Here is a 12,112-nt window from a genome sequence, read left to right as displayed (position 1 = left end):
CATCGTAGGTCTTCTGAAGGCTGGATATACCTTTGCTGGGCCACATTGTTGCGCCATGTAGCTGTATTGCTCGTGAGACAGCGGCAGTGGTGCAGAAGGTGGACAGAAATGGTGCAATACTGGTGTGGTCGGACCTGCACGTGATGGGAAAGAGCCGCGGATGCACGGCGCGTGATACGTGGGATAGCAGACAGCCCAGGCTGCTCGAGATCTTTTACGGGGAACGCTGCATCTTGATGCAAGTGTCGATCGAGAGCCCTGTATGACTGCCTGCAAGCAGAGGGTGGTCGCCTGCCAAGTGCGGGACAGGGTGCGGTGACGTCGTTGCGAACATGGGAGTTTAGCGGGGCTCAGGGGTGGACGCCTTCAACCGAGAAGTGCCCATCCTGTAGGGAATGCCGAAATTCCAGAACGCTCATCACACGTCTACAGTAGCCAGCTCTGAAATAATTGGCTGCCATTCCTTTGCGGCCCTCGTTACTCTGTCTGACTTTGATGCTCGTGCTCTTGCTCGTCTCGGGGTAGCTGCATCCCCATCATCCCCAGTATGTTCCCGGCTGGCCCAGCAAGCCCTGCTTGGCTCTTGAAGCTCTCAAGCAGATTCTTGGCTAGATTGTAGTCAATATCTAACGCTTCGTCGTCGCTGCTCCGACTGTCGTCGTCTTGGTCGCCTCCCTGCTTCATTCCTCTCTCCAACATCTTCACTTCTGGTGATCCGTGATCCAGTCTGAGAGCACCGTGCCCGTCGAGCTCGGCCTGCATCTGGGCTGAAAGCTCTTGTATCTCCATGTCGTCGAGATCGTCCGATCCGACGCTTTGCCTGCGCCTGGAGGACAGGTTTTCGGGTGCGTGTTCTTGATGGACGACGCCAGTCGAGATCCCCATCATGTCCCTCATCATGCTTGCGAATCTCGCCTCGTCCAGCTGCACTCCTATATCATCAGTTTCAGTGTCGCTTTCCTGACTGTCGGACAATTCATCGTCATCTTCATCCATATCTTCAACTTGGGCACCCTCGATGCCGGCACTCTCGTCGTTGAGAAACGACTCGAAGCGAGACACAATCTTTTGCAAGTCCGCATGGGCCGTAGCACTGCCAAAGCCGCTCTTGTCGCCGCCATGCTGCCGCTTTTTGCCATCCAGTTCATGCTCAAAGTCCTCGAAGTTAATGTCCAGCCATGATTCATCGTCATCGCGGCCTCCATGAGGCCAAGATAGCATTGTTTCATTCGAAGGGAGTATACCAATTCCATCTTGCTGCATGTCTGTCTCCAGGTCATCAAGAAGAATTGCAAACTCTCGTACCAAACGACTGTCTTTTGAGGTTGCAGAGCTGGCGAGGATCTCATAGCCACTGGTCAACTTCATGCCAGTCTCCAACCGATCCAGATCTCGTTTGGCAGTTTCAGCCTGCTCGGCCTTGGCCTCGGCCATTTGAATCGTCTTGGCCCATGCAGCGGGCGGCGCAAATTGCTGGGATTTGAGCTGCGCAAAGAGCACCTTGGTGAACTTTACACTCACTGAAACGAGATCTTCTGGTGGAAAGTGCAAATGAGCAGAGTCTGAGTCCAATAGCTTGAGAGAGACTGGGTTGCGAGTATAGAATGCTTCGACAGCCGACGCGATGGTTGAAGGTCGTAGATGGATTAAGTGAGCCAGCTTTCGGGGTATAGTTACGACAGAGAAATGTATAGCATATGTGATTTGTTGCGGATATTTTGCCAGGCGGTAGAACGCCTCCTCTTCGACCACAGAGTGATGTTCGACTAGTTCGGGGCTGTACTGCAGTATTTGCACTGCTTCCACAAGGGACAAAGGGCGCTTGGGCGACTTGGTTTCGTCCGACGTAATGATTTTGAGGTGGCCCTGGTGAATCCAAGCTCTGTTGCCGTCAATCTCCGGACTGAGCCACCTTGGAACCACATTGGCTGCTTCGATGAGGAGAAACTCGCCGTCACTGTCCGCGACACGTGCCCACAGGTCGGGCCTGGACTTGGTCAATTCGCGGAGGAGGAAGACTATGAGCCACTCGTCCTCGACGGAGTCACCATAGTTAGTTGTGCCCTGCAGGTAGTGCAGCCCATTCTTGCTGGTAACCTGAAGCTGAAACTCGTCACGTTGCCAGATGTAGTCTCCAGCCAGGCGATCGCGTAGCTGTAGGGCCAGCTTGCGAACGTGTTCAAGCTCTGAAAGGAGTTTGCGATTTTCGATTTGGCTGTCAATAATAACCAAGACGTACTCGACGCAATTGTCGGGTAGCTGTCTTGGGAAAGTCCCAGCTCCGCCCGGGAAGAAATCAGGTCTCCCGCCTTCGGCCATGACCGTGATGAGATAACAGTCCGATAAACCAGGGGCCGCAGTTGCCGTTGCGAGAGGGATTGTAAAGAAGTCATGTTCTTCAGAGACCCTGTGCCGATGTCAAGACTTTGGCGTCACGGCCCCACCATCAGCTTGAGTGTGACAGGCACTGATGTAATGGTCCACTAACGATTTCTGGTTAGGCACACCACAACCCCTGGCCTGGCGTGCCGTCGCGTTAAAGTGCAGCGACATCCCACCTTTAATCGCGTCGCGACACCTGGGCACCTGCTGGCCGAAAGTGCTGACCCTTCATGACCTCGGGAAATAATCATGAACAAGCGAGTCGAGACACCATCACCCACATGGCCCATTTACTCATGCACGTAGATCACGTCTCGTAACTAGTGGCAGCTTCTATCCGCTCAGCGTAATCGTCCCCGTGCTATAGCGTTTCTCCTGAAGCTTCTCAACTTCGAGCCTCCGCTTCAAAACCAGCCGGCCCTCACATCTTCACTTTCAGCCGATGTGCTCGTCTTGACAAGCTTCCTCATGCCGTCCCGCGCAACCTCCAAACGCCCACGGCGGGCGACCTTTCATGAAGATGACGTAGGAGAGACCGTCGCGTACGCTGAGGCGAGCTCAAGCCTGCGCGGCAATGTGGTACGTCAAATCCCCCAGGGGCTCGGGCGCACACTCATCACGTTGGCAGCAACGCAAAAAAGCCCGTTTGTCCAACCCGGATTCAAGCTCAAGCAAGAGCCATAATGCCGAATCTCACGATGACAGCGCCTCTGCCTCCGAAGGTGACGACACGATGAGGCTGGATCACGACAAGGCATCAACGCCACTGCCTTCCACTCAGTACGAAATCATGCGCGACGCTGGCTTCAGGCACCTGGAAGACACAGAGAACGACGACCAAAGAGCTACGCAACGGTTGACTGCTCGACCCACGATCATAGGGGACAACCACGCCGCACCAAATGCCATCATCGAGAGTATCGAATGCATCAACTTCATGTGCCACGTCCGGCTGCATTGCGAGCTTGGACCGCTCCTGAACTTTATAGTCGGCGAGAACGGAAGTGGCAAGAGCGCAATCTTGACCGCCATCACGTTGTGTCTCGGAGGCAAGGCCAGTGCCACAAACCGTGGCGGCAGTCTTCGCAGCTTCGTTAAAGAGGGCCAGGAACATGCCAGTCTGATAGTCAAGATCAAGAACCAGGGCGACGACGCGTATAAAAGAGACGTATTTGGCGATTCCATCATTGTCGAGCGTCACTTCACACGATCTGGTACGAGCGGGTTCAAGCTCAAGGCCGAATCAGGTCGAACCATATCCACCAAGAAGAGTGACGTCGATGACGTGGTTGAATACTACTGTCTGCAAGTCGACAACCCGTTGAACGTACTCTCTCAAGACAATGCTCGACAGTTCCTGAACGCCGCGACTCCGGCCCAAAAGTACAAATACTTCACTCTAGGTACTCAGCTGGAACAACTTTCGAATGACTACCAGCTCATACTCGAATATCTCGATGCCAGCGAGGCTAAGCTCTACGGCTTTGACGAAGAAATCAAGCATTTGCAAGATGAAGCCGAGAAGGCTGTCAAACTACGAGACGCCTTACAGAAGACAGCAGAGATGAAAGCGAAGCAAAAGTTGTACGTTTACAAGATGGCATGGGCCCAGATCAAAACGCAGGAAGATCTTGTCAGCGAGAAGGAAGCGAAGGTCGTAGCGGCCCAGAAGGAGGTGGAAGAGACCGAAAGGAGGATCGCCGAGACAACGAGGACCCTCGACGAGCTTGACAGTAGGATTTCAGCGGCGCGTCATGCTGTGGAGGAATTACGACATGAACACGATCAGTTGCGCGACGCGGAGATTGACGCTCGAACATGCTTCGACACTGCAAGGACGGAGATCCAAAAGTTGCACGTAAGCGAACGAGACATTCACACGCAGCTCTCCAAAGCCAGAAGTATGGTAGAGCAGCACAAAGCAGATATTCAGAAGGAAGAAGAGAGGCTCGAACGTGTAAACGGAGGTGCCATTCTGAAGGCACAAACCGAGCGAACAGAGGCTGAGCAAGCGAGAGAGCTGGCCAATAAAGCTGTACAGGACCATCTTGACCAAGAACCAGAACTCAAGGCTGCGTTGGCAAGAGCGGAGGAAGCAGCACAGAGGTCAGCAAGCGATGTCGAGCCAAAGCGCAGGGCTCTGGCCGAAGCCGAAGTCAAGGTTCGGGATCTGAACAGGAAACGGACTGATCCCTTCGCGGCGTTCGGACCTCGACTTCCCCAACTTCTGCAGGCCATCGCAACCGATGATGGCTTTGGGGCCAAGCCAATCGGACCTCTTGGACCGATGATACAGATCACAAAGCCCAAATGGGCGCCTGTGGTCGAGAATCTTTGTGGCCTATCCTTGAGCTCCTTTTTGGTCGAAAGCAAAAGGGATCAAATTCGACTCAAGTCTCTCATGGATCGTCTGGGCATCAGAGAGCATCCCATCGTCATCCTCGCGAAGACCTCCTTGGGAACTCTGAAGGAACCAGATCCCAGCTTCGAAACTGTGCTGAGGATTCTCAAATTCGACGACCAGCGCGTGAGGGATCTGCTAGTGATCAATCATCGTATTGAGCAAGCTCTCTTGGTTGAAACTAGGATCGCGGCTCAAAGCATCATGTTTGATGATCAGCCACCTCAGCACGCTGCATTCTGCATGACGTTTCATGACGGCAGGCGTGATCTAGGCCTCCGTCTTAGAAATGAACGCGGGAATCTGAGTTCATCACCCTTCCCCCTGAGATACGACCTAAAGTCTCGCCTGAGGTCGGACGAGGAGACAGACCTAAAGTTTCATCAATCTCGCGTGGAACAACTACGCAGCGAACTTCGAGACGTGGAAGCGGCCCGAAGAACAGATCAGCAGGCGGTTCAGCGTTGTACTCAGGCATTGGTTCAACACAAGAGGCAGATTAATGTGCTGAACAATGCTCTCACTTCAGCTGTCGAGCGGGTCGACGCGGCTCAGGAGGCACTCGACGACCTCGCCGGAGCACAAAACAAGCTGAGTGTTTACCGAGAGCATCTTAAAGATGCTGAGGAGCAACGAGAGACATACGGCAATCAATATGGCGAGCTTCGTGTCCACAAGCAGGATATGAACGCAGAAATGGACGAGCTCAAACAGAAGCTTGCGAACGCCAAACTCGCTGTTGCAGAGAACAATGCCAAGATCGCAAAAGTCGAGACAAAAATCAAGAACTACGAGGCGTCGCGGTACACAGTCGTCGTCGAAAAGAATGCTGCACACGAGAATCACGACCTTGCAAAGGAGTCCAAGCGAGCAGCCGAGGCATCTCAACAGCGGCATATTGTGCACCTCAAGGAGCTTACCGCGCAGGCTCAAGAAGTTCATGCTGAAAGAGTCTGGCTGGATGAGGGTGAAACTTACGAAAGTATAGAACGGAAGTGGCAGAGTCAAGGCGAACAACTCAGGAAGATCCGGCAGCAACTGGGGGGGACCGACGAGCAGATCAACAACCGAGCCGCAGAGAGTATGGCGAGGTGGCGCCGGACCAGAGCTGACCACAAAAATGTGCGAAACCTAGTGGACTCGCTGAAACAAGCACTCACAGATCGCCTGGATCGATGGCGAACGTTCCAGCGCCTCATCTCCGCTCAGGCCCGCGTCAACTTCCAGTACCTCCTCAGTGAGCGTGGGTTTCGAGGTAGACTCTTGCTGGACCACCAGCACAAGAAGCTCGAGTTGCAGGTCGAGCCAGATCAGACACGGAGAGGCGGATCTGGACGCAACACGAAGACGCTGTCTGGTGGCGAGAAGTCATTCTCGTCGATATGCATGTTGTTGGCTATTTGGGACGCCATGGGATCTCCATTGCGCTGCTTAGATGAATTTGACGTGTTCATGGATAATGTCAACCGTGCGATCAGTACCAATATGCTGGTAGGTCTAGCGTCCAATCCAACTTGCTCAGGAAATGATACTAAAACGTCTGCAGATAACCGCCGCACGCCGCTCAGTTGGGAAACAATTCATCCTGATCACGCCAAATGCGATTGAGGGCCGGGCAGTTGTTGACAAGGATGTCAAAATCATCAGGTTAGTAATGAATTTTCATCATTCGATCATCCCGTCTTCAACTAAACGAAGCTCTAATTCTTCTCTAGGCTGGTCGATCCTCGGCAAAGACGTATTGACGACTTGTAAGCCTCGCCGATCACAGAGCGACAGCATAGCAGGCTCGCTTGGTCTGCCAGCTCAGTCTGGTCTCTATGCGCCACGGACTTTACAATGGGAATTATTTGGTGGTTTTTTCAGCGCTCGGAGTTGGGGGTGACTGCGTGCCATTGGCGACCAAGAGCGGCCATTTTTCTCTTTAGCGTGCTGGGTGCATTCACTGTTTGCCAGCCGTCAGGCGCTGAGTACAGCATAGCATCATTCTACTTGCATATGTAAAGCGAGAAAAGCGCATGGATACAATCTCAACGCTTGTGTCAATATGAATGGTCGGTCGCGTGCAGGTGGTGGCAGCCCAGTCTGTCTCTCGCTAGGAGCGCAGGTTCATGATTTCGGCGATCTTGTATAGATGCCTGGCTCGGTGAAGCTGGTTGACAGCGAGCGCTTCAACGCTGTAGTCTGGTCCTACTGCTGAGGGTGTGGAGTCATGCATCAGCAACATGTCGGCGAGATGCCAGGTCAAGGTTTTCATTCAGAAACGACAGCCGATATACTGGAGTCCGGAGATAGAGCGCCTATGGCAATGAATAATACAGGTAGTTGTACACATTTTCGTAAATCTCAGGCCACGGCCATATGTTGTCGAGCACGCCCGGGAACTCCTTCCTGACGCCGCCCGTAGCAGTCGACAAAGGCGTTGCACGCCATGTTAGACCGACACGGCTTAGTTTCTCTTTCCCAACTGCGCAGGATTGTCTTCAAGAACGTGTTGAAGCCCCTTCTGACCGATGACGTGCTATCACCACCGTTCACACTAGTCCATCGTGGCAGCATGAGCCAACAGACTCATATGCGCACGCCTTTGCTCCGCAGAACATTTACACCAGCAGATGCCGTGAAACCAACCCACTGCCGTACGCTACCAAACGCCCAGCCCAGAGAGTCTGACTCGTTGAGCCTTCTCTGCAGGAAGGCTCGTGTTTCTTGGAAGCCTGGCGAGCGATCGTTGGTCATAAATAGCTCTGTCGAAGTATAAACTAGGGAGAGCGCGCCCCGTTTTGTGTACCAGGAAGGGTCGACGCTCGTATCACCGGATAGATGGTAGATTTCGTCGACGAGGAGAGCCAATTCGTGGAGGGCGCCTGGTATGTTGCTAGGCTGTGCCATGATGGCTAATGCCTGGAAGGTTGTACGAGAGTATGAGTCAGTAATGGCGATGTGGCGTCATGAAGAGTACACCTTTGTCAACCTTGGGGTTGCGCTGAGTCCGTGGAAGGGTCATACCTCTTGCCAGCGGTGGTTGACTGCCCCGTTAGCTTGCAGTCTCTCCCATGTCAGCAGCTCAACTCTCTCTGGTATAGGGATGAGCTGGCTGTTCTCCGTGCCCCCCAGTACGCTGACCTTGCGAGGTGCCAGACCCTCGCGCGCAGTCACAAGATGATATTTGATCAGGCTGAACACGCCCTCAGGGAGCACACTGATGCTGATGTCAGGATAGCCGGCGGTGCGCGCCCCAAGGCTGAGCGCCCTTTGGGTGAAACCGTGCTCGGGGACATGTGCGTAGGCGGCCGATAGTATAGCGCTCTCAGCAGCGCTGAAAATAGGAGGAGGCGGCGGGTGATCGTAGGAGTGGTATCGACGCGGCGCTGCTACGCAATGGAGTCGGCTCTGAACGGCTCGTGTCGTCATTCGTGCCAGCCCGCCGGCCATAGATGCGGTGACAGCCCTCGACGGTGCCATAATATGTATGATATGGTGCAGCAAGAGGAGAATGAGAGTGCGGTGTAGATCACGCTGGGCCTGTTCTCGTGCTTAGCTCTGCCGCAATCCACGATGTGAAAGAGACGAGGGTACAGCGAAGCAACTTGGTGGTTCGACCTTGGGCGGGCTACCGGTGAGGTGATGCGACGAGAGCCTCCGGAAATTGGGCGACCACCACTTTCGCGATAGCGACGATAACGAGGGCAGGGGACTTTGCTCCGTGGGGCCTTGCGGGTTACCTGGGATCTGGAGTCCACCCGCCCGCGGCTTGACTGTACATATTCCTATTGCGTAGACTAGCCGAGCGGGGGTCGTTCAAGACTTACGCCAACAGGTTGAGGTGGGCAAGAAGCTTGAGACCAGTCCCTGTCCATGGTGTGTCATTCCTGGCGTGAGCTTTCTCAGGCTCGAAATTCCTCCTGCAACGTGCGCTGGGCGTTCCCCGCTCGGCCGAAGGCGTTCAGACCCCAGTGTGCTCGCCATTGATTACTGAATGAATATCCACACCTCCCTCCTCGGCATGCTGGGATGGGAGCATTTCTCTCACTGGTACGACTCGTACTCGGATAGTTCAAGAATGCTGGAACGTGGTAGCTTGCTCCACCTCTTCATGCTTACTTAGGCAGATCCCATCGTGGCGAGCCTGGCTCGATCACGAAGGGCGATTTCTTGTTGTTGAAGTTGTGAGCCGACATGGCTTGCGGCTCAGCTGTCAAGTTCGGGCCGGACCAAATTCATGGGCAAACTTTCATACTCTCATGGTCAAGGACAGGTGGTGCCGTGCTGGGAGGCTGCCCGCCATTGCACTGGGGCGGAGGATCTTCTGCAGCCGGATCTGCACGTCGTTCTCCCCGCGGCGACGAGACGTGCTGCCTGCATCGCAAGGATGGATTCACCTCGCGGCTTTCTGTAGCCGCCCATTCGTTGCCTCTGCGCAGGGGGGGGTTTTCACCGGTTTCGGGACGTCGTTCACGACATGTGCAGTCCTGCTGCAGCCTCCACAAGCATGCTGCATATGCCTCTTTCGTGCGTGCGATGGCCGCTGACCAAGTGTTCCCAATAATGCCTGTCAAGCACTGGGTTGTAGGACGACAAGCTGCCCTGTCACGGCAAGGAGAGAGCGCCATCCATCTTCATCCATGCAGGACACCCGCCGCACATCCATGAGACTAAAGTTGACGGGACGACGTTATATGGGACGACATTGTCAGGGACGCTTCCTCTAGGCCGCGATTTATGCTGGCCTGCATCACCTCTAAGTAGGCTATCCGTACCTGAAGGTAATTTGAGCAGCTTCTGGCCACAGCAGGCATCCAGGCATGCACTCACGATAATCTGCACTCACGATAATCTGCACTCACGATAATCTGCACTCACGATAATCTGCACTCACGATAATCTGCACTCACGATAATCTGCACTCATGATCAATCAGTGAAGTCAGGAACCACCCAGCTCTCGAGCTCTCGAGAGGAAGCATTGGAGGTGCCAGCCAGTGAGGGCGGAGTGGACATGGGCCGCACTGGCGGGCCTGTGGAGGATGGATGCATGGCCGATAAGATTGTCCCATGCGATGGATGCCAGCAGCGCGACTTTGGTCGCCTTCACGCCTGCTCATGTGGAGAAGCCCTTGGTACAGCTAGCGAATGACGCGCCACGGCACGCTCTGCCTTGCACCTCCTGTAGCCTTGCAATGCCATCGTGAGCCTGCTTCTGCCTCGCCCTTCACCTCTGTGCTCCCAACCATCGCCATTGACGCCCGCGCCAGCTTGCCTCGCAGCCAGCGCAATCCGTGATCTCCCCCAAAGGTACGTCAGTCTGCTTGATGCAGGCGCACCACCCCTCGCCCTACCGTTGCGCCGCGCACCCTCACCCCCCTCTCTGCCTCTCCATCGCCAGCCCACGTCTGTGAGGTTTGCCATCGCTGCGTCCAAGCCTGGTGCCGTCACACGCGTGCCAGAAAATGGCCACCTGGCCACTGTCCGTGTCGCCTTGGCTGGACTGTCAAGCTGCCAACGGCAGCAGCGCCGCCAATGGGTTGGCTGCCAGCCATCACACAGCCCGGCGGCCAGTCCCAGCCTTGTCCTGGCCTGGTGCTTGCTCAGCTCAGCCTGGTTTGCGCGTGCGCCTGGCGGTGCCACTGGTACTGTGTACCGCACCAGACGTTGTCGGCAGCACAGCCAACTCGCTCTCACAACCGACTTGCCCTTTCCGACTGCCTCGTGCCCACGCCACGGAGCCTCTGTTGCTGGAGGTCGCACTTGTCTAACACTCTCTGGATAGTATCTCTGGACAGGACTCGGGTTTCTTACTTCCGCGTCTGGCAGGTTAGGCTGCTACCAACGACAACTGCAGCTCACCAAGCCGTGGCACAACAACAACAACAACAATGGGTAAGTGGTATACGCAGTGTCCGCAACTGGGGCGCATCGCTCATACCGTCACCCACGGTCCTCTGCTTCGCCGAGTGGCCACGTTATGTCGTGGGTGCTGACCGTCCTCTCGGGCGGGCGGTTCGCGATGCCAACGAGCCAGCATCTCAGGCACACCTTGAGCGTCACGTCGCAAAGCCGAGCCGCCCCTGTCGCAACCCCCTTCGAGACCGTCCACTCCAGTTCGCGCCCTTCCGCCCGCCTGCGCGAACACCACATGCGAGCGAATGGCCTGCATGCGCTCGCCTTCTTCCGCAAGTCTTCCGCGTGTCCTCCTCACACCAATATGGGGCCGGTCCTCTGCGCCTAGCATCACCGTTGCGGCTATCAGGACAGATGCCTTCTCCCGCACTGCGTGCAACCACTGCGCCGAGCTTGTAGAAACGCCCAGCGGCACCGGCTCCCTCCTACCTCTTTACACGCACCGATTTCACCCAGTCACACACACAAAGTTTTCTCGCTCTCTCTTGCTGTTCCTATCCCTGCATTTCCCCTCTCCACCCAGGCCGTGGCGGCCATCAAGACCCCAGTCTCTGATCCCCCATCTCACCCATCCTCTCCTCAAACGTAAGGCGGAATGGCGTAGCGGCTCTCTCTCTCTCTGCCCACCTGCACGCATCCTCACTCGCACACACCCAGTTCTTCAGACTTCGACTGCTGTCTTGCAGCTCGTCTCAGCTGCAGGCCGTCCTTTATTTACAGCAGGTCCTCCCCCACCTTGCTTCCCAGGCACCTTCACCTCTAAAGCCCACTCCACGCAGCTCTGTGTGCCATGTTCTCTCACGACCTTCATCACCTCAATTGACCCACTTCACCTGTGGCATTCACAACCCATCCCGGGCATTTACCTTGCTTTCCGCACACTTGGAGATCGTTTGCTTGTCCCGAGCTCGACACGTTGTCAGACGCTTTCTAACACGCGTGGCCATCAGCGGATAACAGTGACACATATAGACCTGTAAGTTCATCCTCCGTCACTGGCTACACCTGAGACCATGCGACTCGCATTCAGAGCTCGCACTTTCCCCCATCGACCTCCCTCCCCATTTCGCGCATTCGCCCATGTCGCGAAGCTCTGCTGCGTCTTAGACCAGCACGCCCCCACCCAGTCTAAAGCACCCCCAAACTCTACTTACTGGGTTGACCAGTGGCTATCGTCTGGGACGTCAAGCTACTCGTGGCCTCGGTTTGCTTATGTACTCGATTGCTTGCTCGCTCATTTGAGATGACTGGATCACGACAGGGCACCATGATTTCTCACAAGCGTCTCATCTTGCCATACCTTGCTGTTCCTCCATATCTGCTTCACAGGCTGACACCGCACAGCGCGAGAGATCTCGCTCACCCCGTCGTGGTAGATCGCGAAGCCCAGGCCGCTCAGGTCGTCATCGCTCCTATTCACCCCAGAGCC

The 12,112-nt window shown here is 55.3% G+C and overlaps 4 protein-coding genes across 4 annotated transcripts; 2 read left to right on the top strand and 2 right to left on the bottom strand.

The window, feature by feature from the left end:
- Positions 1-440: 440 nt before the first annotated feature.
- B0I36DRAFT_325647 (SGT1 protein-domain-containing protein) lies at positions 441-2,403 on the bottom strand. Its single transcript, XM_046154250.1, has one exon. It carries the CDS (start codon positions 2,317-2,319, stop codon positions 478-480), a length of 1,842 nt encoding a protein of 613 aa, XP_046011661.1. The 5' UTR covers positions 2,320-2,403; the 3' UTR covers positions 441-477.
- Positions 2,404-3,115: 712 nt separating this feature from the next.
- B0I36DRAFT_244630 (P-loop containing nucleoside triphosphate hydrolase protein) lies at positions 3,116-6,538 on the top strand (the record flags this gene model as incomplete). Its single annotated transcript, XM_046150074.1, has 3 exons — positions 3,116-6,274; positions 6,330-6,430; positions 6,499-6,538. 3 exons carry the CDS (start codon positions 3,116-3,118, stop codon positions 6,536-6,538), a joined length of 3,300 nt encoding a protein of 1,099 aa, XP_046011660.1.
- An 816-nt stretch (positions 6,539-7,354) lies between these two features.
- Positions 7,355-8,197, bottom strand: B0I36DRAFT_245067 (ubiquinone biosynthesis protein COQ9; the record flags this gene model as incomplete). The annotated part of the gene is made up of 2 exons (XM_046150121.1): positions 7,355-7,687; positions 7,793-8,197. The coding sequence occupies 2 exons, from the start codon at positions 8,195-8,197 to the stop codon at positions 7,355-7,357; spliced, it is 738 nt and encodes a 245-aa protein (XP_046011659.1).
- Positions 8,198-10,149: 1,952 nt separating this feature from the next.
- Positions 10,150-11,210, top strand: B0I36DRAFT_131812 (uncharacterized protein). The gene has a single exon (XM_046148213.1). It carries the CDS (start codon positions 10,303-10,305, stop codon positions 11,080-11,082), a length of 780 nt encoding a protein of 259 aa, XP_046011658.1. The 5' UTR covers positions 10,150-10,302; the 3' UTR covers positions 11,083-11,210.
- Positions 11,211-12,112: the final 902 nt, after the last annotated feature.

The sequence above is a fragment of the Microdochium trichocladiopsis genome (assembly GCF_020744255.1).
Source record: "Microdochium trichocladiopsis strain MPI-CAGE-CH-0230 chromosome Unknown B0I36scaffold_6, whole genome shotgun sequence".
Taxonomy (NCBI): Eukaryota; Fungi; Ascomycota; class Sordariomycetes; order Xylariales; family Microdochiaceae; genus Microdochium; species Microdochium trichocladiopsis.
The sequence above is the reverse complement of the archived record's forward strand: the minus strand, read 5'-3'. Positions and strand labels throughout refer to the sequence as shown.